This window comes from Moschus berezovskii, chromosome 14, assembly GCF_049115385.1.
Source record: "Moschus berezovskii isolate FMDL1 chromosome 14, NW_MosBer_1.0, whole genome shotgun sequence".
NCBI classification, from domain to species: Eukaryota; Metazoa; Chordata; class Mammalia; order Artiodactyla; family Moschidae; genus Moschus; species Moschus berezovskii.
Window position 1 is genome coordinate 78,566,815 of NC_142473.1, and position 27,413 is coordinate 78,594,227.

Sequence of the window (27,413 nt, forward strand, 5' to 3'; positions counted from 1 at the left end):
ACTTTTGCCAAGTATCTGATGGGAAGCCAAGAAAAGCATTTTAATAGAACAGTCTCAAATTTATAGTACACTAGGGCCTGTAAATAAATTTCCCTGTCTTTAAGGTTGGGGCTGATTTGCAGTTATTTTGTATAGCTTCTAAGATTTAAATCCTCACAGTCCAGATGGGGAGACCATAAAGCTGCTTTCCTTGGCAACCCTGGCATACATTGTCCACGGCGAGCTCCATCTATAAATGCTCACTTACCTGGTTTAGTGACTTTTCCTAGAGGAGCTCCCCCCACCCCACATATTCTCAAAATCTTGGAGAATTAAGAGTCCTTGATTTCATAATGCAGACTTGTCAAATAAGTATGTATTAAGTACCTGCTTTTCTGCTAGAATCGTATAGGTATATTAAGGGAGATTTTTACAGAGGGGGAGGGAGGAACACAGCTCCTGTCCTCAGGGTGCTAGGGAGAGTACTTTCAGTAACAGATGAAGGAAGAGGCCAGAAGTGCTGTCACTCAGTTGTACTGCGGAATGGATCAGGCCGTGAAAGGAGGCTTCCTGACTGGGTGGCCTCGAATAGGGCGAGAGGATGCTCTGAGAGGTGCTGAGCTCCACCTAGAGGTTGGCCTCTGTGGGAAAGACTCGGTAGGTCAGATGGAGCAGCCCAAGGGGGAACTTGAAATACCAGTAAGAGAGAACTTTCTAGGGAGCTGGAAGGACGGGAATGTCAGTGACAAGTGGAGAGTAATGAAAAACTGTGCGATGAAAGGGGAAAGCCGATCAATTAAGGAGACTGAGGGGGGGAAAAATCAAAGGAACCTTAGAAATTATTCAGCCCTTTCTTCGTATTATAAATGAGGTGGAAGCCCTAGCGTTCAAGTGATCTTGAGGATGAATTGTTAGGGCCAGAGCCTCGCCTTGCCTGGAACCCAGGTCTGCTGACTCCAGCTGATGGATTTTGGTACAAGGGGGACCTTGTATACTGCAGTATTTTTCACCTTAGGGAGTCTTTGAGTGGCATTTTATTTTTTTAAAAATGAAGGCTAATAGAAAGGAAGGCAGGCATCAGAGTATTACCTAGCAAGGGTAAATCTTTCCTGAAATCTTTTCTTTCATATGTATATGTGCAGTGAGTGTCAGTATTTAGTGTATTTATATGTTTCTTGGTGTGGGGCCCAGTCCAGAAAGTTTGAGAGATGTTGATAGTGGCAAGCACATGGGCTTTTGAGTTGGGGAGACCTGAATTTGCATCCCAGGCTATGCCTTCTGTCTGCCAACTTTGTGAGCATGGGCAAGTCACTTGGCCACGCGTCAATTTTCTTATCTCAGACCTGGGGATAGTAGTCCAACTCTTTGTGAGCCCATGGACTAGAACCCACCAGGCTCCTCTGTCCATGGAATTCTCCAGGTAAGAATACTGGAGTGGGTTGCCATTCCCTTCTGGAGATCTTCCCGACCCAGGGATCGAACACAGCTCTCCTGCACTGCAAGCAGATTCTTTACCGTCTGAGCTACAGGGAAGCCCCCAATAATACAATAGAGCAGTTGTGTTGTTTAAATGAAATCGTTGGCTTAAAGCATCTAGAGGCCGGTCTGCCTGCTCTGTGTTGGCTGTCGTCTGGGAGTGTTCCGCCTGGGTCTAGGTTTGAACACTGGCAGGAGCCTCCTGGTTTGGAGCTTGGGCTTCGGGAACCACAGTAAGTTACCAACGGGGATGTATTATGCATTTGCTTCTGAGCTTGGAAACTTGAAACAGAACTTTTTCCTGTGGGCCTGGTGTGCTTTCTGCATCTTGGGATAGAGGGAGGTTCCCCTCTCTGGTTTTCAGAATGGCTTATGAAAATCAGTGGTTCTTTAGCTGGCCTTAAAAAAAAATTCATGGGCACGTTTGGGTCAAGTACTATTACTTTTTCCCATTTCCAATGAGAACGATTTTCATACTGAGTCTTTCTTCCCCCCTCTTTTAATGTAGCCTCTGCTGGATCATGATTTTACTCTTTTTTTTTTTTTTTTGAGCCAGAAGATTAAAAAATAAACGTAAAGAGAAAAGTCAAAATCAGAATTGACATTTGGGTGGTGAACACTTGGAGAACTAGCCTTTTACTAGGTATGTACTAAAAATAAAGCAACTTTTTATGTGAATGTAAGTGGACCAGTGAGATACCTCTTAGGAATAGCTGCTGTTCACCTCCTACTGAAAGGGTAATGAGTTGTATCATCTGGTTTTCCTGGTTCTCTGCTGTTCCCCTCGCCCCCGCCGCCCTTCCCCCACCCCTGTCCAGCCAGCTCCATCCCATGTTTGAAATCCCGCTGGAGAGCAAGTCGAGGAGAGCTTCATCCCTAGATGATTTGGGCCAGGGGCTAAAACACTGCCATAAATCTGCAGCTCATTTTAATGCCACGTTAAAACAGTGTGAGCGGCTGGTTTCCGTGGCCCCTGCCCTCTTTCTTTATGGGCTTCTTTGGCTCTTCTTTATAAAGAGGCCCTGTGGAGTCATTTTAAAGTTCTTATCAGTTTGCTGACAGCTATATGGGCCTTTCTGCAGAGTCCAGGAGCTCAGGCAGGCGTGTGAAACTTCTGATATTAAAATTGAAGAAAAATGCCAGGCAGAAGGGATTGGGGAGCACAGCGGTGATTTGGAGGTGAAGGACTAGCGAGGTAATTAACCTCTGCAGGTCCGGAACTCCGCCCTTGGCTGGATAAGCTGCTCCTGGTTGGTGGGGGCAGGACAGCAAGGGTTAGGCTAGGGAGGGCTTTCCAAGGGCTTTTATTTTTATCCCTTGATGAGAAATGCCGTTCAGCTGGCAGCCTGTGCTTTCAGGCTTCAGCAAGCGAGTTGGGCAGTCCTGAAGGGCTAAGGGAGCCAGGTTTACAATGCAGTTTTTTTTTTTCCTAAAGGCCGTCTGACTGGCTAGACCTCAGCTCGCACGGCTCTGGCAGCTCCAGCTCGCCGCTGTCTCTGTGTCCGCAGCATTGCTGTTATCGAATTTAAAGGGACTTTGATCAGTCTGCTCCGCTGCCCCTTTTAGACCGGATTGCTAACTCCTGGTAATCCTCGCAGAGTGCTCCGTGGAAGCGCCAGGCCCTCTATAAATGTCAGCCTGCAGAGCTTGGCCCTTCTTACCCTCTCAGTTACAGAGGGACTGGAAGCTGCTCCTCCCGCTCCTCCACCGCTTTTCCTTGCTCTCTTTGCTGGAAAGCTCTAGCAGCAGACAGCTGAGGGGAAGGAAAAACCATTACTTGGATCAAGGCCAGGGGCTTGATGGAGCCTCAGAATCTCTGGCATCTCCTGACCAGAGTGTTTTTCCAGGCACTTCAAAAAGTACACCCTCACCCTCCTCCAGCTTTCAGCTTTCCAGCCTTGATTCCAGGTGGGCTGGCTGGGGGCATCATGCCCTCAGAATCTGTATCTGTCTGCTCCTCTTCTCCAACTAAAGCTCTTAGGAAGAGGGTAGCAGAGATAAGCAAAATCCGGTGGACGTATATTTTTCACTGCCCTGCGCCTTTTTGGCGCAAACACGTTATTTTTTCCTTTTTCAAATAGTTTTGGACATGAGTACTTTTGCAAGTGTATTCAATTTAAAACAGTCATTTAACTTGAGGTTGAAGCAAAAGCAAAGAATTTTTGTAGTTAGTTAGTCAAATTATATAGCTGTTGATCTAGGATCGATGATTTTCATTGAGCAAACAATAAAAAATATCGGTTCGTTTTACTACTTGTGTAGCTCCTGTGGGGAGAGTAATTAGGTATGAAAACTGATCAAGCTATAAATCAAAATAAAATACCCCAACCTCCAAAGCAACCAAGCCACTTTTTTTTTTAACATTTCTGACAACGGCAATAGATATTCTGATATTCTGAACAATATCAGTAGAATAAATTGATATTCTATAATTAGTTAAGTTTACTGAATCAGAAGTTTTTGCTTATGGTATAATTTTAATAAATTTACCAAAAATATTTTACAAATAATTTAACGTACTGAAAGTTCTCAGTAAATATGTGATTATGAGCAGTCTTCATTATATAGCCTTTGCAAGGGGTGTGGTTATGTCATATGACCAGGTTCCTCTTTGGGTATTGGTTGCAGAGCTGGCTCTAGAGTTAACCATGGGTTAATCCCTTGTAACAAGTCCCCAATATGGGGCATTGCTTTAGGAAATGGCCTCTCTAATAAAAGTGTTAAACATTAATTTGCAGCCTGTGTAAGGATTGTCTGACTCTTTAGGGCTGGTTTCCTATAATTGGTCATTACAGGAAGCATAGTGCAGGCTTTGTGAATTCATTATATATCTACTTAGAAAAGTATCTAGGTTTGTTTACAGAAGAGTAACTTGTAAATTACCAAGTGTCGATACATTTGGTAAAGAGTTCCCTATCTTCAGGCCTTCAGTAAGGGTCAAACTGATCCGTTAGATATATGTCTATATTTATGAATCTTAAGATTGATTATTTTATATTTGAATGTATTTTTCTGTCTCCCTCAGCACTGAAGAGGTTGAGAGAGTTTGGAGTTGCCTGACTACTTTGTAATAATACCATCTTGTAATTCCGTGCTACTGTCCTTGGGAATGTAAGACAGCAGTCATGTGTATTTATTTCATTTTATTTGACTAGATGACCTTTAATACTGAATCAGACCAGGATTGGTACAGAAATAGCTTCATATAAGTCGTTTCTGGCAATGTAGTTCTCTCTCTCCTTATAGTTGAAGGTTAATTTGTATTTAAATGTGCACTTATTTCCCATTTTGATAAAGACTTCAGTAGTAAGTAAGCAGGTCATTTGTTATCTTTCAGAATTCAGTACTTTTTATTAAAAGGAGCAAGTGGTTTGTCTTCAAGTATTTGAAGCCCATATATGTATGTATGTACTGAAGTGTTCTGAATTCTCAGGTTAATTTGGCCAGGCCTTGAGCACTGGAGTGGGTTGCCATTTCCTTCTCCAGATGATCTTTTATATATATATAAAATTTTGTATTTTAGAGAGATCTTTGAGTTTTTGTTTGAAGCTGCAGACTGAGGGTTGAATTCTCTCAACTCGCTCGCTCTCAGATTCTTAGATGCTTTCTGGAGTGGGGAATGGGGACGTAAATTTCTCTTGAGAGTCCTTGCCATGATGAACCTCAGCTATTCTTACTCATGAGTAAGAAAGGGCACAGGGTAAAGATGAGAACCACTCACAGAGCAAGCGTAGCTCTTTCAAACTCCTCCCTCTGTTCAGAGCCCCAATTTAGGGAACGCACATTGGGGTTTCCACTCAGGAGAGCGTGTCTGAATACCTACCACGTGATCGGACCAAGGTGCTTCCCAGCTGCAAGCAGCTTATGGAGGGCTCACGTGGCTCCGGTCAGCTGGAACCGGCATTGGACCCACACTATTCTCAACTTCTCTGTTTCTGGGAATGTGTGGGGACAGTGGAGAGGGCTCCCATGTGCCCTGACTGCTGAGTGAGTTTGTATAATAGCCACAGCCAGAAAAAAAAAACAAGACCCTGCTGAAGACCAGCTCCCCAGCCTTCTTTGGAATTGTTACTGCCTGGGAAGCAGACGGACGGGGGGACCATGGCCCCAATGTGGCAGGATGTGGGATGAAACGAGCCCTCAAGTTCTGTCCTCGCGTGTGTGTCTTAATTAAAAGGGGTCGGCCTTTCAAGTATGTCCGCTGCAGTGAGACTTGCTTTATATTTACCTTTTCTGATCAAACAAGCTTGCAGCTTTCTCCCTGTTTTGGCATAGCAAACATGGGAAATCTCACCCTGGGCGGATTCCTTTACAACGAACTGACCCAAGTCGTGCTCTTATTTATTTATTTTTGATGACAGATCCTGATTAAAGGTTTCCAGTCCAAACCTTTTAGCTGGTCCATGAACCCAGCCAGGAGAGAGGGCTGGTCAGCTGCTGATTGCCAAAGAAGCTTCCCGACCTGACCGAGGGAACAGTGTAATTCAGAGGTGTGGGTAACTGGGGAACCAGGCACAGCAGAAATGAATCTCTCGTCTCTTTGCTGAGAAGGTTTGACCAAACACGGTTTTATTGGTCAGTGGCTCCTGCTTTAGTAACCTCTCACCCCCGTGGCTCTTGGAGGTGCAAGTCACTGGCCGGCCTTGCCTTTGAACTCCTCATGGCTCCTGCCACCTCAAAGACTCCCAGTCGGAGCTTGTGTTTTGCTTGGGATCTCTCCTCACAGCAGGGCATCAGCAGTTAGGAAAACTGATCCACCCTTAGAGCCTTGACATATTTGAAGGTGATACCCCTGAGACTTGAAACCTATGGCTTTCTATTTCAGGAGCTGCCTGTCACATGTCAGGAAACACGACTCAGGCTGCCCACTTTGCTCCTCTGTCCCTCCTGGCTTCCCATAGGATGCGAGAGCGTAACATTTGAGCACACCCTACAGTTATTCACCGAGTCCTCCCCTCATCTTCAAGCTCTTTTACCCATTTTTATTCTGACTGGTCCCAAGTAGAGTCTGTTTTGAAGTAAGTTTTCTCCTAAATAAGGCTAAATGTGCACATCTAGCCATCGCTGGTGTCTGGGACCTTGATGCACGGTGAAGACGGCGCAGTGGAAGTGTCCCGGGGCTCACGTTTACATGCCAGTCCCAGTGCTTCCAGGTCAGATGAGCCCCACTTTTAAGATGGCCCAGCTTCCTTTTAGGATGGGACACTCTCCCCGTCTTCTTGAGTCATTCTACGTTATGGAAAAACTAGACCTTGCAAGAAGAGATAGAAATAGCATGGATTGCTCTCCCACGTCTGCTTGGCTTCCAGCCTACGGAACAAGAGTGAAAGCTTTAGTGTTGGGAGGCGAATCCAGGGACCCGTGGTTTTTGGATGACTTCAGTATAGCTTCTTTGGCAAGAAATCAAACCTCTTATTCTAAGAATATTGAGTAGAAAAATGCCTTGTGCTTATGATGCCATTAGCTTAGCAAAGGAGTAAATGATCTCCATTGAGTTCCTCTGCTTTCCTAGAATTCAGGTAGAACATTACTTATAATCCTTAGCAGAAAGAACACTCTGGCAGGGTCTTTTTCTGCTTCAGAGTAAAGGTTGAGTTTTTAGCAGGTACCCAGGTGTGAGAAGAGGCAGGGCTGGTTTTCCTGCTGTCCTGTTCTGTGGTCATGAGTATGGTCATGAGCTTGTGCTTTCCAGTTGACAAAGGGAAGGGGAGAAGTAGCATTTATGTTAACTCCCATGTCTGATAACTGACCTCATGAAAATCTGATGAGGCAGTTGTAGTTCTTTTCATTTTTACAAAGGGGCAAGGTGAACCTTAGAGGCTGATGGATGGTTTGTAGTTACAAAACTTTAGTGGCAGGCTTGGGACTGGGAAGAATTTGTAGCATATGATTAAAAAGTTCACTTTTCTCACCTTTTTTCTGGGGGTATTTGCCTTTTACACTGAGATGAGTATGTCTTTGAGATGAGTATAAACCATCATCAATACATTAATTGCTGTATTGATGCTGGTTTATAGGTTGCTTCTCCTTGCCACTATTTCCTGTTTCCCACCTACTGGCAAATTTAGTTCTCCCATTTCTAAATCCTATTGCATGACTTAGAGGAGGGAATTTGAAATCCCCTTTCTTCACTTGCCTCTGTTTGTCTCATGTTCCAGTTATTTCTCTGTATCCTTTCCCTGATGATAACTCAGATTTTTCAACTCTTTATGGGAATCAACTGTGTTATATGATGCCACGTAAGCTGATAAGGAACCTGTACGTATTTGATTAGCCTTTGAAAAAAAAAACAACAACCCCATGTCGTCTAATTAAACATTGTGAACTTAACTGAGCATACCGTCTTGCTGTCAGAAAGTATTGCCCTGGGCCTCATCCTCCTGACCTCTTCCTTACATTTTTGTCATTCTTCTTCTAAAAAAATATTTACTTCCTTATCTGGCTTTGCTGGGTCTGAGTTGCGGCATGCGGGATCTTCAGTCTTTATTGCAGCACGTGGGCTCTCTTAGTTGAGGCATCTGAACTTGTAGTCATGCTGTGTGGGATCCAGTTCCATTTGAACGTGGGCCCCCTTCACTGGGAGCCACTCGACCACCAGGGAAGCCCTTCGTGATTCTTAAGGAATATATGCTGGAACCGTTTTCTCTGGTAACTACAGGTGGAACTAACTGCATGTTCATTCTTTAATCACTCCCCATAAATATAAATATGGAAGCTGGAGATGAACAGAAGGACATCTTTGGTTCTAAATGGATGACATGTGCTTGCATATAGACTTTTTGGAAATTTTCTATGCAGCTCTGTATCAAAATAGGATTTGAATACTGGTCCATATACTTGCTTGTTTTCCTAACTTTGAATGACTCAGGGTTTTATATGTAAGAGCAAGGTCTAGAACTCCTAGAAATAAGCACAAATAAGCACAAGTGGGTGTATTCAGCTCTTCCTACAAGGCTTGGGCTGCTGCTGGTGTTGAGAAGCCTTTAGCAGTTGTTGGGAGCAGGCTAGGGGGAGCTTGGCCTGGAAGACTGTGTAACGACCTCTTCCTCTCAGCCCCAGGAAAAGGGGATTACATTGAGGGAAGTTAAGGGATAGTTAGCAAAAATGGCAATGGCAAGCCACTCCAGTACTCTTGCCTAGAAAATCCCATGGATGGAGGAGCCGGCAGGCTGCAGTCCGTGGGGTCGCTAAGGGTCGGACACGACTGAGCGACTTCACTTTCACTTTTCACTTTCACGCATCGGAGAAGGAAATGGCAGCCCGCTCCGGTGTTCTTGCCTGGAGAATCCCAGGGACAGGGGGGCCTGGTGGGCTTCTGTCTATGGGGTCACACAGAGTCGGACACGACTGAAGTGACTTAGCAGCAGCAGCAGCAGCTAAAAAGGTATGAGGGGAGAGAGAGAAAACTAGATTTAAAGGAGTGAGTACTCCGCAGCCAGCCAAGGGGAAAGGCTGTGAGCAAGTTCTCAGAGTCCTCACCAAAGGGTGAGAACAGGAATAAAGGGCGCATTTTGCATGGCAGAGGTTCATAACCATTTGTTGTTGTTTATTTGCTAAGTCGTGTATGACTCTTGTGACTCCATGGACTGTAGCCCGCCAGGCTTCTCTGTCTATGGGATTTCCCAGACAAGAGTACGGGCAGGAATGGATTGCCATTTGCTTCTCCAGGGGATCTCCCCGGTCCAGGGATTGAACCCGTGTCTCCTGCTTTGACAGGTAGATTCTTTACCACTGAGTCACCAGGGAAGCGTTCATAATGATAGTCGCCATTATTAAGGTGATTTTATTTTCCTCTTCACTACCTATGTGCCAACTGGTTAGACTATTTTAGATAAGACACAACAACAACAAACCTACTGTGGATTCTGAATTCTGATATATTTTTAGAAGGCTGGGAATGCGGAAGAATGTAAAAATAAAAATAAAATAGAGATTAAATCCTAGGAGAGATTAAAGTCCTAGCAAGAATCATCAGGTTCTATATGAGATCTGAGGAGAAGAGCAAAAATTTGTTCATTAGGTGTGATATGTTAGATCTTGCACTGGGCAGTGGCTGCATTTCACATTTAATATGGTTCTCAGCTGTTCCCCTGCAGTGACACAGCTGAAAATAGAGACCTTGCTGGTTAAGCCAAGACTAGTCAGTCCTGCCTTGTTGCTGCTGTTGGGGAAAATGAAATATTGAGAATGGCAATCTATCCCCTTAGTCTGTTCCAGTTTCTCAACACTTGGGTGTTACTCTAGAGGAACTGTAGGATACCAGTGTAAAGAAGCCACGAGAACCCACGGAAACCCACTGCCCCAAATCTGTAGTACTTACGGGCCAAGTTTTCAAATCCTTGCCCTTGAGTGGGGCCCAGCAGATTCTGCTTTTTACTGAGGGTCATCAAAGAGTTTTCAGTCTAACTAGGAATACAAGTATTTTCACCCCATGAGATAACAGTAGGGCAGAGAATAGATGCTGACTCTTGTGTAGCAATTGTCAGATGAATTGGAAAAGGGCCTCAGTATGTTTTCAAGGAGATAAAACTTGAAGTCCAGGTAGGATTTTTTGTTTTTCAATTAATAAATTTAAAAAAGGTATTTATTATATTTATTTAGTTGCCCCGGGTCTTAGTTGCAGCTCGTGGAATCTTTAGCTGTGACTCAGATTGTAATGCAAACTCAGTTCACGTTACTAAGAGTTGCAGCATGTGAGCTCTTAGTTGCAGCGTATGGGATCTAGTTCACTGACCAGGGATCGAACCCAGGCCCCCTGCATTGGGAACTTGGAGTCTTAGCCACTGGACCACCAGGGAAGTCCCTTAATCACTAAATTTTATTTTTCAGAGCAGTTTTAGGTTCACAGCAAAATCGAGCAGGAGGTAGAGAGAGAGTTCCCATACACCCTGTGTCCGCACAGATGCACAGCCTCCCACACTGACAGGGAGCCACAGTGGTTCATTGTTAGAGTGGACCCTAAGCTGACACAGCCTTCTCTCTCAAAGTCTGTAGTCCTTGTTAGGGTTTGCTCTTGGGGTTGTCTATTCTGTGGGTTTTTAACAAACGTATAATGTTTCCTCCATGTTACTATTTCTAATTTAATTCCATTGCGGTCTGAGAGCAGACATCATATGACTTCTTTTCATGGTTGTTCAAGTATGCTTTATGGCCAAGAATGTAGTCTGTCTTGGTGAATGTTACTTGTGAGCTTGAGAAGAATGTGTCCAATCTGCCGCTGCTGGATGAAATAGTCTACAGATGTCAATTATTTGGCGCTGTGAATACTTTCAACTGTGTCCCTTACTGATTTTCTGCCTTCTGGATCTGTGTGCTTCTGACAGAGGACAGCTCTGGTAGAGGATTCATCTGTTTCTCCTTGAATTTCTACCAGTTCTTGGCTCATGTATTTTGATGCTCTTTTGTTGGTTGCATACGGTGTTAGGTTTTCTTGGACTATTGACCTCTTTACCATTGTGTGTGCTGTTTTTTATGTGTTGTAATTTTCCTTGTTCTGAAGTCTTCATTGTCTGAAATTAGCATAGCTACCTACGCTGTCTTCGGATTAGTGTTAGCATGCTATATCTTTCTCCATCTCTTAATTTATGTGTATCTTTTTATTTAAAGTGGTTTTCTCATAGACAAGGTACAGCGGAGTCTTGTTTTTTGATCCACCCTGACAAGCTTTTAATTGTAGTGTTCAGACCATTAGCATTTAAAGTGATGATTGATATACTTGAATTGACGTCGGGAACATTTGTTACTGTTTTCTACTTGGCTTTGCTCTTTTTTCCTTTTAATATTTTTGTCTTCTACACACGTTATGTCTTTTGTGGTTTTAATTAGCAGTATATATGATTTTATTCTCTTTCTTAGCATATCAATTACACTCCTTTTTAAATACTTTTTTAGTGGTTGCCCTAGAGTTTGCACTTTACATTTGTATCAAATCCAAATCCATTTTCAAGGATTCCTGCCTCAGTGACAGTGCAGGGACCTTCCTTGTGTTAACACAGGGGTCCCAGTTCTTTCTCTTGTCCCTGTGTCATTGCTGTCACTCATTTCACGTGTGCACATATGTATACACGTAATCAAATGAATCTGTTGCTTTTATAGATTATTATCTGTTAGCTCAATTAAGAATAAGAAAAGTGAAAGTTTTCATTTTACCTTCACTTAGTCCCTCTCTGATGCGCTTCCTTTCTTTATGCACATCTGTTTCTGACCACTTCATTTTCCTTCTCTCTGAAGAACTTCTTTTAACATTTCCTGTAAGCAGAACTACTGGCAACAGATTTTCTCGATTTTTGCTTGAGAAATTATTTATTTCCCGTTTACTTCTGAAGGGTTTTCCAGGGTATAAAATTCTGTGTTGGTACGTTTTTTTCTCTTAACCCTTTATAGGTGTCATTCCACTCTCCTCTTGCTGGTGTGGTTTCTGAGAAGTCAGGTGTAATTGTTACCTTTGCTCCTCTATAGGTAAGGTGTTTTTTTCCCCTCTGGCTTCTTTCAGGAATTTTTGAAATATTTGATTTTCTACAGTTTCACTGTGATATGCAGAGGTGTAGCGTTTTGGGTATTTATCCTACCTGGTACTCTCTGAGCTTCCTGGATCTGTCGTTTGGTGTTTGACATTGAGGACATTCTCAGTCGTTATCGTCCCTCCCCCATTTTATTTTTTCTTTTGGTGTTTGTATTATGTGTATGTCACCCCTTTTATAGTAGTCCCATGGTCCTTGGATATTTTGTTCTTTCCCTGTCTTTTTTCTCTTTGCAGTTTTGGAAGTTTCTGTTGTAATATTGTCAAGCTCAGATTTTTATCGTTTTAGTTATGAAAACTCACATATCCAGGGACTGCAGCCAAACTGTGTCACTTAGTATCCATTGTCACGTAGTATCCGTTGCTACAGAAGAGGCTGGGTAATTTAGTATTTTAAGTTAATTTTGTTACTAGAGATGAACAAGGTAATGGATACTGGGGAGGCAGCTTAGTGTCTGTCTGGAGGACTAAGAATAATCTGTATGTGAGAAGTTAGGGTAATGAGCTGAGCTTTTTCTTTTTTTGGTTGTGCTGGGTCTTTCTTGCTTTGCGAGGGTATTCTCTAGTGGCAGTGAGTGGGGACTACTCTTGCGGTGCAGGAGCTTCTCATTGCGATGGCTTCTCTTGTTGCAGAGCACGGGCTGTAGGTACGTGGGCTTCAGTAATCGCGGTGCATGAGCTCAGTAGTTGCGGCTTGTGGACCCTAGAGCGTGCAGCTCCAGTAGTTGTGATGCAAGGCATGGGGAATCTTCTCCAACGAGGGATTGAACCCATGTCCCCTGCATTGGCAGGGGGATTCTTTTCCACTGTACCACCAGGGAAGTCCAGTAGAATGAGCTTTGCCACTAATTCTTTGTGTGTGTGTGTGTGTATTTGTGTGTAAAATCTCACTGGGAATTGCTGGCATAGAAGAGTTTTGTTTTTTATTTATTTTACAAATTATTTTGTAGCTGGCCACTTTATTGAACGTCTTTATTAGCTTTGATGGGTTGTTAGTTGATTTTCTAGGATTTTCTTAATAGAAAATCAATGGAAAGCTCTTGGATTTCTTTTCAAATACTCTTCCTTTTTCTGTTTTCCTATTAATTACTACTACTAGTTTCCTTAGGTTTTTTTCCTTTCTTTCCCAAATTATCAGATTGGGTGCTTACTTTATTTTTGGATGATAATTCTGTGTATACATCAGAGTAAAATTAAAACATGAGATTCGAAGCAGTTGAAATTTAGAAATATTTGCGGTCTTGGTAGATTTCATCTCTAAGGTTTTTAGTAAAAACTGGCTACATGCTTTTCTTTTTTCAGTAGCTGAGATATGTTATCAGGCTTCAACTTAACATTTAAGGCAAATGTCAGATTTTTTATTTAGTGGAATTATTCAAGAAAGAAAATGTTTTATACTTCCCTAAGCCACAAATGCCCAGAGGCTTAAGGATTTTAATAAAATCCTGTTCTGTATACACGTAGACAAGCTATGTATGTGTGTGTGTGTGCGCGTGCTACTCAGTGAATAGAATTTCATAGTTTTTAATTCTTTTAAACAACACTAAAAACAGTATACTATTTCTCTGATACTGCCTCCTCCAGAATGTGAAGTTTAATTATCTTCTCTTTGAATATGGTCTGAACATAGTGACTTTGTTCTAATGCAGACTATGAGATGGGGATGGTAACTTTACAGTGGAGAAACTTGGAAGACCTCATCTTTAACTAGATGATCAAGGTGAACTTCCCGTGTAATAAGTCACCTTGATACCTACCATGTGTCCCCAGTTATGAAGTAAAGAGAAAGGCACATCGTCTGTGTAGTATTCTCCAAAATCCATAACCTCAGTCTTAACAATTAAAGAACCTCAGACCAACCAGACTGAGGGACATTCTACAAAATTCCTGACCACATTTGGCAAGGTGTTAAGGTCATGAACTATAGGGAAAGATTGAAACTAAGGAGACTTGACAGCCAGAAGCAATACAGTGTCCTGGATAAGATCCCGGATCAGAAAAATGACCTTAGAAAAAAACTAGGAAAATCCAAAAAGAAAACAAAAGTCTTTAACTGAGTTAATAGAATTAACCTAATGTTAACATCTTAGTTTTGATCCTTGTACTGTGGAGATGAGAGAGACTAACATTAGGAGAAGCTAGCGAGGATATACCGGAGAAGGCAATGGCAAGCCACTCCAGTACTCTTGCCTGGAAAATCCCATGGACGGAGGAGCCTGGTAGACTGCACTCCATGGGGTCGTGAAGAGTTGGAAATGACTGAGCGCCTTCACTTTCACTTTTCACTTTCATGCATTGGAGAGGGAAATGGCAACCCACTCCAGTGTTCTTGCCTGGAGAATCCCAGGGACAGGGCTGCCGTCTGTGGGGTCACACAGAGTCGGACACGACTGAAGCGACTTAGAAGCCGCAGCAGCAGCAGTGAGGGTATACAGAACTCTCTGTTCTACTGTTGCAACTATTCTCTAAGTCAAAAATTGTTTCAAAACGAAAAGTTCAAAAGAAAGCGATTACAAGTCGGCCTGGTAAAGAAATGAAAAGATTTTTTATATTTATCAAAAAATTGTAACGTGAAGTCTGCTACTGTTACCTGAACAGATGTCTGTGGCTTTGTGGAAGGGTCAGTGAGTGGTGGGTGTGGGCGCCTCAGGTGCTGGGAGCAAGTAATTGAGATGACGGGACTGGGAAGACTGTGGTAGGTCCCGGAGAAGTGCTTCCAGGGGCACCAGGGACAGGTTCTGGTGGAGGGTGCTGCTGTGGCGAGGGCGAGTCAAGTAGCTTTGTGAGTACAGAAGTGAAGAAAAACACTCTCATGTTTTACGGAGGAAGGCATTTAAGTTCAGTTCAGCCACTCAGTCGTGTCCGACTCTTTGCGACCCCATGAACCGCAGCACGCCAGGCCTCCCTGTCCATCACCAATGCCTGGAGTGTACCCAAACTCACCTCCATCGAGTCGGTGATGCCATCCAGCCATCTCATCCTCTGTCGTCCTCTTCTCTTCCCACCTTCAGTCTTTCCCAGAATCAGGGTCTTTCACATGAGTCAGCTCTTCACATCAGGTGGCCAAAGTATTAGAGTTTCAGCTTCAATGTCCTTCCAATGAATATTTAGGACTGATCTCCTTTAGGGTGGACTGGTTGGACCTCCTTGCAGTCCCAGGGACTCTCAAGAGTCTTCTCCAACACCACAGTTCAAAAGCATCAATTCTTCTGTGCTCAGCTTTCTTTATAGTCCAACTCTCACATCCATACATGACCACTGGAAAAACCATAGCCTTGACTAGATGAACCTTAGTTGGCAAAGTAATGTCTCTGCTTTTTAATATGCTATCTAGGTTGGTCATAACTTTCCTTCCAAGGAGTAAGCATCTTTTAATTTCATGGCTGCAGTCACTATCTGCAGTGATTTTGGAGCCCAAAAAAATAAAGTCAGCCACTGTTTCCCCATCTATTTGCCATGAAGTGGTGGGACCTGATGCCATGATCTTAGTTTTCTGAATGTTGAGCTTTAAGCCAACTTTTTCACTCTCCTCTTTTACTTTCATCAAGAGGCTCTTTAATTCTTCTTCACTTTGTGCCATAAGGGTGGTGTCATCTGCATACCTGAGGATATTGATATTTCTCCTGGCAATCTTGATTCCAGCTTGTGCTTCTTCCAGCCCAGCATTTCTCATGATGTAGTATGCATATGAGTTAAATAAGCAGAGTGACAATATTCAGCCTTGACATACTCCTTTTCCTATTTGGAACCAATCTGTTGTTCCCTGTCCAGTTCTAACTGTTGCTTCCTGACCTGCATACAGGTTTCTCAAGAGGCAGGTCAGGTGGTCTAGTATTCCCATCTCTTTCAGAATTTTCCAGTTTATTGTGATCCACACAGTCAAAGGCTTTGGCATAATCAGTAAAGCAGAAATAGATGTTTTTCTGGTACTGTCTTGCTTTTCCGATGATCCCATGGCACTTAAATGTAATCAAATTAACAAATGATTTAAGTAAAGAAAAAAATGGTGTGCTGATAAATCCTCGATATGTTGACCTCCTTTGCTTCAGAAATCTCTTATTTTAAAGCAGATAAACCCTATTGTTCGTTGGACCACTGAGTAAAAGTATCAAATGTCAGTGAGCTTCTCCTCTAGAAAAACTGACAGCTTGGGCCTGGTACATTTTTATAAAACCTTCAGTCTGTGAGAATTGCCCTGAGGGGATTTTGTTGATTTTTTTTTTTTCCTTCTCCCTGCTCATGTTGTCACGTAGCTCTTTGGTTTATAAAAATGGAGTCAGCAAAAGAATAAACAAGAAGCCAGTCTTGCAGTAATGCTTCACTGGGAATCAGGATACCCTGATTATCCCTCAACCTCACCATTGTGTGTGTTCTCGGCTGCCAGGAGGAGGCTGTCCGTGTCCGTCTCCATTGCCTCCAGGCTGGCCGTGGGGTTAGCCGCACCCCGGAAGTGAGGTTAGCAGGAAGGGCACCCGGCTCCCTGCTTGGGCCCTCTCACCTGCCTGGGAAGGTGGCGGGGAAGAGCCCGTGTGACCCTGCAGAGCTTGCCGCGTAGGAGGCTCTGGGGCCGTCCTAGGAATGCTCACTGGCTCCATTTGTCACCGCAAAGAAACGAAAAGGAGCTTGTCTGCCGGTGGTACGTTAGTGTTTGGAAAGCCTCGGAATCCCTTTGGAAGTTTTCAGATTCACCTTCAGACACAGCTTTGAAAAATTAATCCATGAGGCGTGGAAATATTTTCCAGCCCTTCACCTGAGATAAATGGTTCTGTCAGTGCGGTGAGCTGAGAGAAACTCTCCTGGACTCAGATCCCCCGGAATCTCCCAGGTTGCCGCTCAGAGGCAGAAGGGCTTCTGCGGCCCGAACGATGCAGCTGTTTCTCAGACTTCCTAAGGGAGAAGGCAAATGCTTTATTTAATCTGCCTTGGTTCTCTGTGCTTATTCTGTCCGTTTTATTGTTTTTCATTACTTTGGGAAAACTCTTAGCCACTATTTCTCTCAATGCATCTGTTGCCTTGTTTCAGAACCCCCTCTCTGGAACTCCGGCTCCAGGTACTGTTAGAACATTCCATGTGGTTCCACAGTTCTTGGATGCTCTATTTTCTTGTACTCTTTTTCTCTTTGCATTTCGGTTTGGACCGTTTCTTTTTTATTTCCAAGTTTACTACAGTATTTCTTTCCTCTGCTCTATCTAGTGTGCTGATAAGCCAATTGAAGAAATTCTATGATACGCATTTTCACTTGGTTGTTTGTTTATAGTTTTCATCTGTCTACTGAATAAGCCCCTCTGTTCATGCAGGTTGTCCACCTTTTCCACTGGATTCTTTCACATGTTAATTATAGTTATTCTGAAGTCTCCATCTGGTTGTTGCAAACATCTTGGTCGTCGTTCAGCCTAGTTCTGTTGACGGGTTTATGTTATGACAGTGGATTGTTTTCTCTTGTATTTTGTTTCTGATAAACTTTGATTGAGTGATGGACTGTGTTAGAAAAACAGGAGACCTAAAGTAAATGTCATGTCCAGCAGTGGGCAGACTTCTTCTGTGAGCCATTCCCATGGGAGGTTGACTCAACCTAGCTTGTAACTGGGATGGGTTTGGGTTTTTCTGTCGCTGGACTGACTTTCAACACCACTGACTCCAGATGCCGCCAGTGGTCTCCTCGTTCTTGTGTGGGGCACAGGGTCCTGGGGCTTTTCTGAGAGTTCCAGCTTTGCCTTCCACTTTCAGCAGGCCCTGCCCACCTGCACTGCACAAGGAGCTGTGCTCCCATCAGCGGGTAGGTAGACTTCTGTTGCTTGTATGTGGTGCCAGACCTGTGGTGGGCCAGGAGGCTTCTGTTCCCCTGGTCCAGCCTCAGTCTGGCAGGCTTGTTTGCTGGGGCCGTGGAAGGGGACTTTCAGTGCTCCTGGGGCAGCTGGAGTCTGTCCTTTGTCTGTGGGGGTCTGGGGTTGGAGGGAGTCTCCTGCCCCTCCCCTGGGAACAGAGGCTTTTGGTTTGACCCCAGCCACAGCTGTGGCCTACTGGGAGCTGGAAGGGTTCCTGACCTCCCAGTGCGGGGCAGGCTGCCTGTCTCCCACTCTCCCAGAAGCTGAGGATCTGCATCCACCTTTGGGGGTGAGGGCTTTTCCTGATCACCCCCCAGCAGGTATAGGTTTGGCTTTGGATGAAAAAAAAAGATTTGAGAAAGGGACAGGGCTTTCTTCCTGTGAGCCGTTGAGGGGAATCTCTCTGGTTTCTTCCCCTGCCCCCATCTTACTCAAGAACATCCAGCAGAAAAGGGCTTGAAAGTGAGTGCAGATTCTGCTTGTGTCCAGAACTCCCAAACTGCCGTACTAGCCCACGCTCAATTTTAAGAATTTGTTGAAATGTTAGCTGGTTTTGGTGACTGCGTTTATAGCAGCCACCCCCGCCTTCTGCGCTCTTCCCGAGCTGGAGTTGAGTGGCCCATGGCTCCTGGGTGGCACTCTTGGAAACTGGGTGTCCCTGATTGCCTTCTGACCGCAGCTCTCCCTACGGGCCCAGGGCAAGCTACAGTGCTGGTGGTGTTTCTGGTGGATTGTTCTCATTGTTACGGTAGATTCCATGTTTCTTTGTGACTTTCTGCATCCCAAGTGGAGGCAGATCTTTTATTTTGTGGCCAACCAGTGGGTGGAGGTGGGGAAGGAGAGTAGTATTGGGGTTCCGACTGATCCACCATTACGTGTTTGGTCAGCATTGCCAGTTGAGGTTTGAGACAGAGGCATAGCTGGCGGGTTTATTTTTTTATTTTGTGGTTTTCATTAGAACTGTCCTTTTAATATATTAAATAGAAGTCAGTTGGCGTGGGTCACATTCAGGAGATTCTGTTGGAAAGGGCAGTGCACAGCTGGCTGCCGGTGAAGGGGTGTTGGAGAGCCGTCACTGTGCTTGGGATGCAGTTGCCCTTGGACTGCTTTGGGGTCCTGGGGTTCTGCTGTGTAATTTCTGCATGGTTAGATATCCTGGACGCGTCCAGGTCAGACTTGCAAGGCATAGATCTAACTACTGATTCTGTCTCTCATGGTCTATGCTGCTACTGCTGCTAAGTCACTTCAGTCGTGTCCAACTCTGTGTGACCCCATAGACGGAAGCCCACCAGGCTCCCCCGTCCCTGGGATTCTCCAGGCAAGAACACTGGAGTGGGTTGCCATTTCCTTCTCCAATATGTGAAAGTGAAAAGTGAAAGTGAAGTCACTCGGTCATGTCTGACCCGTAGCGACCCCATGGACTGCAGCCTACCAGGCTTCTCCGTCCATGGAATTTTCTAGGCAAGAGCACTGGAGTGGCTTGCCATTGCCTTCTCCGCTCATGGTCTACACACACAATATAAGGGACACCCATGGTCCCATTTCCGCCTTGCCATTTCACCTAGAAACAAGTTTTCCTTTTTTTTTCCCCTCAAATCCACTCCCCCCCACCTCCATCTTTTCCCTTTTAAAATTCTGCATGCAAGAGGCGATCCTTTTTATAAAATGATGGTTTTCCCCCTTTAAGGTCATGGACTGGTGCTTAGAAGATCTGGAGAGTTCCATGAGATGCGTGTGGTGCCTGTGAGGGAGATGGATTTGTTCTTTCAACAAACATTTGACTGCCCACTCCTTGACAGGCGCTGTGCTAGGGGCTGCGAGACCAGTGATGAGCAAAACCAGATGCGCCCCCACTCTCACGGTCTGCAGAGAAGTGCTGGCCTCTGCCTGGGAAGCTTAGAGGTTCAGGTAGAAGAGTCGTGTTAGTGGGTGAGATATTTTTCAGTATTAAGGTCTGTCATCCTCGTATTTATTTTTATTATACCTACCTCCACTCTCTGACCAGTTGGATTCTTTCCTGGCTTCAAGAATTGAAATGAATGGAGTGTAACCTTAGAATCCCTTCTGTCTCTCCTCTTCCCCCATCTCCCTCCCCGCCCCCAAATCGCGTGGAATGTATTAAATACTGTAAGTGACCGAGACCTCAGGGGCAGGATGGGTGCAGGTGTGGAGGAGATGTTCTGATTATCTGCTCTGCACGGGGCGAGGAGCTTTACAAACCTCCTCTCACGGAACCTGCAGCTCCAGGAGAAAGGTGGTGTGGTGTCCATCCCACAGATTCAAAAATTAGAGAGGGTTAAGCTGCTTCAAATCGTGCAGGACACTCGTCACCGTGACTCTTTCCCCATATTGTGCTTGCGTCCTTTGAACACTTGTTATTGCTAGTCCTGTTGGCTTTATGTTACTGAAAATCCAAGAAATTAAACCACAGTAGCAGTTTTAGTTTGAAGTTTGTATTTGCTTGAGATAGTTTCAAGTTGGCCCAATCCTTGCCCTTTGCTTCATGGTTCTAATGTTTGAAAGTGTCACAGGAACTTTAGTTCCTGTGCTTTGAAATCTGCATGTTTTACAAAATTACTGTGGTATCGGCTTCATGAAAAAAAGTTAAATGCTTTGTCGGAGGTTGTTGGTGTGACCTTTTCATATATGACTTAGCTTTCAGCTATGTAGATGCACAGAGTAGAGCATGTGGGGAATCCGCAGGTTTGTGGAAGAATCCCTCATTTCAAGTTTTCAGGTAGAGATCAGTGTGGCCCATGTTGATGGGGGGGAAAAACCTCAAAACAGAATAAGCGTTTGCATTTAGCTCACTGGGTGGGAATGGTAGTGCTTTTGTGTATTGCAGCAGAGCTGAGAACTTCTTCCTCTCTGCCGAAAAGTGGCCGAGGCTAGTCCTGGGGGGTGGTGGGTGGTGGCTGTAAATTATGCCTTCTAAATGCTGCAAGGTGTTAAAGAGGTCCTGCAGAAATAATTAAGCCTGCGAAGATCACTTATCCTCAGGCCGAGACACTTGAGCTGTGATTATTGGCAAAGATTGCTTCGTTCCCAAGAGAGCTGCAGTTTGGTGGACAGGATGAGATGATTTGAGACGTCTTAAATCAGAGTCTGTCCTGCGCCTGTACCTCTGGCTGGTATTCTAGGTGGATTTGTTCCCAGTCGCTGTTTCCTGTGAATCCCAAACGCTGCTGTCTCCACTGTGATTAAATGTGAATGCAAAGCTTTGGAATGCTTGAGTTTGAGTGTGGTGTGATTTGAAATAAAAAAACAAAACATATGACGATGAACCCATTTGGGTAGAAAAGGAGGTAAATATTTAAGCTGTGTTTATGTGTGGGCTCATGCGTCTCGGTGAATTTTTACCCCTTCAGTGCCTTGGTAGAGGACCATTTCCTGAAACTTACCCTGTGCCGGTACTCTTCATATTCTAGAATGAGGTAGAAGGTCTGACTTTAGAGTGAGGATTCACGGGCTTGATTGGTGACTTTGCCACTTAATAGCTCAGTTTCTCACATATAAAATGAAATTTGTATCTGCCACCCTACCCCCAGAAGTTGACAAACTTGGTTATAAAGAGCAAATGAGATCATGGGTACAGTAGTGCTTTGCAGCAGGCAAAACATTCTAACATTTGTAAGGATAGTAATGAAAAAAAAAAAAAAAAGCCAGTTTCCACAGCCAAGAAATTCACAGTGTAGCTGGAGAGAGAAAAGTGGTCATCTGAAATGCCAGTAAAGCAGTGTTAGAACGGTGTATCAGAGAACTAAGCCGTAAGGTAAAGGCTGTGAATGCAGTGGGATGTCTTAGTAAGGGCAGATTGTTGATGTTGGGGGTGCTCAGTAAAGGTTTCACAGAGAAGGTAGGTTCTCTTAGGCCTCATGAACTGTAGATGCTTCGGCTGGATGATGGGAGGGGAAGCAGCAGCATGGTTGAGCAGGAAGGAAGCTGGAGTGAGTGGAGTGTATCTAAGAAGCAGCAGCAGGCAGCCAAGAGGCCCCCCCGGCTGTACCCAGATGGCAAACCGCAAGACGGCTTAAGTCAGATGCCCCTGGAAGCTAAATCTGTTTCTGATTTTCTCTGAATAGGAGAAATTCTCATTGTGATGCTTTGCCTTCTCCTTATTGTTAGTGGAAACAATAGTCATCATATATCTCAGAAGTTATCCAAGGCTTTAACTAATAGAGGACTTGTCCAGGAAACAGACCCAAAGTCAGTAAGTCTAGACTAGAAAGTGTCTTTTTTTCCTCTCCTTATTTTGGTTATGCTTCCAATTTCTCATGCTAAACTTGGATATGTTCGGCCCCCTTGCATAAACGCAAATAGCCTCTGATTTTGAGTGGAATCGTAGACTGAATGGAGCTGGAGAGGTCATCGACATCAGCATCCTGCTTTCCTTAGGAACCGAGTTTAAACTCTGCTTGGATAAGAAACCGTCTTCTTTCAGAAGGCTCTGACAGAGTGGCTGGTTTGGGAGTAACCCTCCTGTCAATAAAAGAAAAAGAAGTACAGAAGCTTATTATAATAGATGAAACAACAGTTCAGAGAGCAGCCAGGACTTGAGGGACAATTCCTGAGAGAGAGGAGCACCCTGCGGGGAGCTCCCTGTTCCCTCTGATGCCATCCCCCGAGGTATGGAGTCTTCACAGAAAACAGCAGCCCCACAGGGCTGACAGGTTGGTTAGGGGTTTCCCAAAGTACCTGGGATTTGAAGGACAAAAGTCTCAGGAGAAAGGGAGTCATGGGAAAATAAACAAAAAATGAGCGTGCAGTCTTCCATTAAGGTCTTTGCCAACTCCTAAGGTGCTTGTGATCAGAGCAAGACTCCTGGAGTCCCTGCAGAAAGAAGCAGCTGGGGGCCTAAGGAGCTGTGCAGCTGTTTCAGCAACCATATATAGTGCTAATGAGACAAAGGTCCATGTTCAGGGCTGGCCAGGATGGAGGGGTCCTGGGGAACACCCCAGGCTTTAGTTGAAGGCCCAGAAGGCCACACCTTCAGACTAAGGGCAAGCTGAAAAAATTAGTCCTGATGAAAGTTGAAGCTGACAGGATTAAAGTGGTCTGACTGCATTCTCTGTGCCTGCCAGCAGAATGTGTTATATTCTTAAGAGAAAGATAATCTGGATTGTCCAGAATTTCTATAATTTTTAATGCAGAATATTGGTATCTAATAAAAAAATTAAGATGTAAGCTAGAAATTGAAATCAAATGACCAAAATGAAGAATAAAAAGAGATGGCAGAAAGAGACTTAAAGATTATTCAGATATTGGAGTAATCAGTTGGGAACTAGCAATACTCAATAATATAGACGTAAAGAAGGAGGATTTCAACAAAGATACAAAATCTTCTTAGCCAAGTGGAATTCTGGAAATGAAAAATATAAGAAGTGAAATTAAGAATTCAATACATGGATTTAATAGCAGTTTATAGACTTACACACACAAAGGATAAAGGATTATTGGGAAACAATAAAGGATTATTGGACCAGAAGGAATATTAGTAGAGAAATACTCAGATTGAAGTACAGAGAGGAAAAATAAAGAGAATAAGAGACATACAGGACATGGTGAAAACATTTTACATACATGTATATTTGGGGTTGTAGAAGAGGTGAGTGTGATAGAACCAACATTTAAAAAAATACTGACAGTTTTCTAAACGCATCAGGAGACATAAAGTCACTGATTAGAGAAGCTATACAGTTCTCAGTAGGATAAATGCAAAGAGCTAAACTGAGGTACATCTGTGGACCGCTGAAACTCAACCGTATCAGAAATTACATTAAGTGTAAATGGACTGTATGTACAACTGAAAGCCAAAGATTTTTAAATGGGATAAAATACTAAAATCCATTTATATCTTTTTATGAGAGATAATATTTAGACAAACTTTAAGGGCAGAAATTTGAAAGTAAAAATTTTGGAAATAAACACACATACACACGTGCATACAGAGAACAATCAATAAAGGTTTAGCATATTTAGATAGTACTAAATAATCAACTTACTCTGCCTGACAGTTGTAAAACATTATACTCATCAACAGCAAAATACTCTTTTTAAAGTGCACATAGATCATTGACAAAAATAAACAGTGTACCGGGCCATAAATCAAGTTTAAATAAATTGCAAGGTTTTGAAATAACATGTATGTTCCCTGACTACAGTGCAAAGTAGAAATCAGTAACAGATAAATATAAAACCCGAAAATGTTTGGAAATTAAACAGTATACTTCTATTAATAAATGCTGTTTGGGTCAAAGAAAGTATTACAATGGAAATTAAAAATTTTTTACCTAAATTATAATGAAAATGATATGTAAATGTGTGGGATGCATTTAAAATAGTGCATAGAAGTAAATTTATAGCTTTGTATTTACGTATTAAGAAAGAAAGATTGAAATATCTGAACTTCAACTTCAAGAATCTAAATGCAGTATGGATTAAAGTCCCCCAAAACCAAAGAAAGTAAAAATAAGAGCAGAAAGGAACAGAATAGAAAAAAAGTTAGATGAAGAATTAAGTAAGTAAGTAAGATACCACACAATTGCACTCATCTCACACGCCAGCAAAGCAAAGCTCAAAATTCTCCAAGCGGGACTTCAACAGTACGTGAACCGAGAACTTCCAGATGTTCAAGCTGGATTTAGAAAAGGCAGAGGAACCAGAGATCAAATTGCCAGCATCCATTGGAGAGAGTTCCAGAAGAGCATCTACTTCTGCTTCATTGACTGTGCTAAGCCTTTGACTGTGTGGATCACAGCAAACTGGAAAATTCTTAAAGAGATGGGAATACCAGACCACCTGACCTGCGTCATGAGAAATCTGTATGCAGGTCAAGAAGCAGCAGTTAGAACTGGACATGAAACAATGGACTGGTTCCAAATTGGGAAAGGAGTACATCAAGGCTGAATTTTGTCACCCTGTTTGTTTAACTTATATGCAGAGTACCTTATGCAAAATGCCATACTGGATGAAGCAGAAACTGGAATCAAGATTGCAGGGAGAAACATCAATAACTTCAGATATGCAGATGACACCACCCTTATGACAGAAAGCGAAGAGGAACTAAAGAGCCTGTTAATAAAGGTGAAAGAGGAAAGTGAAAAAGCTGGCTTAAAACTCAACATTCAAAAAATTAAAATCATGGCATCTGGTCCCATCACTTCATGGCAAATAGACGGGGAAACAATGGAAACAGTGACAGACTTTATTTCCTTGAGCTCCAAAATCACTGCAGATGGTAAACGCAGCCATGAAATTAAAAGATATTTGCTCCTTGGAAGAAAAACTCTTAGTATGCTAAGACAAACTTAGCATATTAAAAAGCAGAGACATTACTTTGTCAACAAAGGTCCATCTAGTCAAGGCTATGGTTTTTCCAGTAGTCATGTATGGATGTGAGAGTTGGACCATAAAGAAAGCTGAGCACTGAAGAATTGATGCTTTTGAACTGTGGTGTTGGAGAAGACTCTTGAGAGTCCCTTGGACTGCAAGGAGATCCAACCAGTCCATCCTAAAGGAAATCAGTCCTGAATATTCATTGGAAGGACTGATGCTGAAGCTGAAAGTCCAATACTTGGCCACCTGATGTGAAGAGCCAACTCATTAGAAAAGACCCTGATGCTGAGAAAGATTGAAGGCAGGAGGAGAAGGGGACGACAGAGAATGAGATGGCTGGATGGCATCACCGACTCAGTGGACATGAGTTTGAGCAAGCTCCGGGAGTCAGTGATGGACAGGGAGGCCTGCATGCTGCAGTCCATGGCATTGCGAATAGTCAGACACGACTGAGCGACCGAACTGAACTGAAGATGAAGAAAATGAACGAAAGGAAACGGAAAAGATCAATAAAATTGATAAACATCAGTGAGACTGATCAAGTACAAACGGGAAAACACAGATGATCAATACCAGGAATGAAAAGAGAGGTATTGCTACAGATTTTATAGGCATTAAATAGACATTAACATGCATTTAGTCCAAACATTTAACAGTTTAAAGTGAACGTATTCGTTGAAAAATACCACCTACAAAACTGACGTGAAAATATGCAGAATCTTATGTCTATGAAAGAAAATCCATGATTTAAAATCATTACCCACCCCACCCCACCCCGAAAAAAACCTGAGATGGCTTTTTTGATGACTTCTCAGTCTTTCAAGGCAGAAATAATGCCAAACTTGCCTAACATTTCTCAAGGAATAGACCTTTTTCTACTCAGTTTTGAACTCCGTTTATGAGGCCAGCATAACCTGACACTGAAATCCAATTTTAATATTACAGTGTTCAGCAAAAGAGGTCAGACACGAAAGAGTAAATACTGTTTGGTTCCATTAATATGAAATCCATTCGTGGGCTAACAGAAATCAGAGTAGTGATTACTCTTGGAGCGGTGAGATACTGACTGGGTGCAGCAGAGAGGACTCTCGTGGGGTGCTGGAATGTTCTGTATCTTTATCTGGATAGTAATTATAAGAGTACTGAATGTACTTTATGTGCACTTTAGTAGTAATATTAATAAAAAGGACTATAAGCTTGCTCTGGTTGAACACATAGGTATTTCATTCCCACGTAATTTCTTTTATATATAAATTGAATTCCATGTGCGTTGCCTGTGCTCATGTTCTATTTTGACTGCCTTGGATGAATGCCCACTCTAATGGAGTTGCCTTGCACAGCAAGCAGGCGTTTGCCTTGGGCTTGCCCTTCTTTGAGAGTAAGGGAGTTACCCTGACCCAGAGGTACCTGTGATGCAGCCTCTAGTTCTTCCCTTGCTCTGCTCACTTCATGCAGTGCGGTTTTCTTCACAGGCACGGTGGTTTTGGGAAGCATACTTCCAGTCAATCAAGGCCATCGCCCTGGCCACCCTGCAGATCATCAATGATCGGATCTATCCATACGCCGCCATCTCCTATGAAGACTGGAACGACCCTCCCGCCGTGGTGAGTAAATGCTGGGGTGAGTCACGTCAGGCATAGGCCAGCGTACAGGACGATGGAACACGTATTGAATTTGTAACGGTGATTTAAGTTTGAGCTTTCTAAGATATAAGAATGTGCTAGAATATTTGGGACCCAATAGGACCAATTTTGGTCTTCCCTTTTGGCTCAGATGATAAAGAATCTACCTGCAGTGTGGGACACTTAGGTTCAATTCCTGGGTTAGGAGGATTCCCTGGAAGAGGGCATGGCAACCCACTCCAGTATTCTTGCCTGGAGAGTCCCCATGGACAGAGGAGCCTGGCGGGGTACAGCCCATGGGGTAGAGAAAGAGTAGGACATGACTGAGCAACTAAGCACAGCACAGGACCAGTTTGGGCTTCCCAGGTGGCACTAGTGGTAAAGAATCCACCTGCCAATGCAGGAGAGGTAAGAGGCATGGGTTCGATCCATGGATTGGAAAGATCCCCTGGAGGAGGAAATGGCAACCCACTCCAGTATTCTTGCCTGGAGAATCCCATGGACAAGAGAGCCTGGTGGGCTACTGTCCATGGGGTAACCAGAGAGTAGGACACAACTGAAGCAACTTAGCACACACGCACGCAGGACCAGTTTAATTTTGAAATGATGACAAAAGTAACAAATACTGAAGCAGCAGTTTGTTTTAAATGTGCTTAG

The 27,413-nt window shown here is 43.6% G+C and overlaps 1 protein-coding gene across 3 annotated transcripts in view; it reads left to right on the forward strand.

Moving 5' to 3' along the window:
* EXT2 (exostosin glycosyltransferase 2) overlaps window positions 1-27,413 on the forward strand; it is a 144,100-nt gene that overhangs the window by 35,861 nt on the left and 80,826 nt on the right. For all 3 annotated transcript variants that reach the window (XM_055423882.2, XM_055423881.2, XM_055423883.2), the window contains exon 8: window positions 26,607-26,738. In XM_055423882.2, coding sequence (XP_055279857.2) covers window positions 26,607-26,738 — 132 coding nt within the window. The remainder of the gene's footprint in view (window positions 1-26,606; window positions 26,739-27,413) is intronic.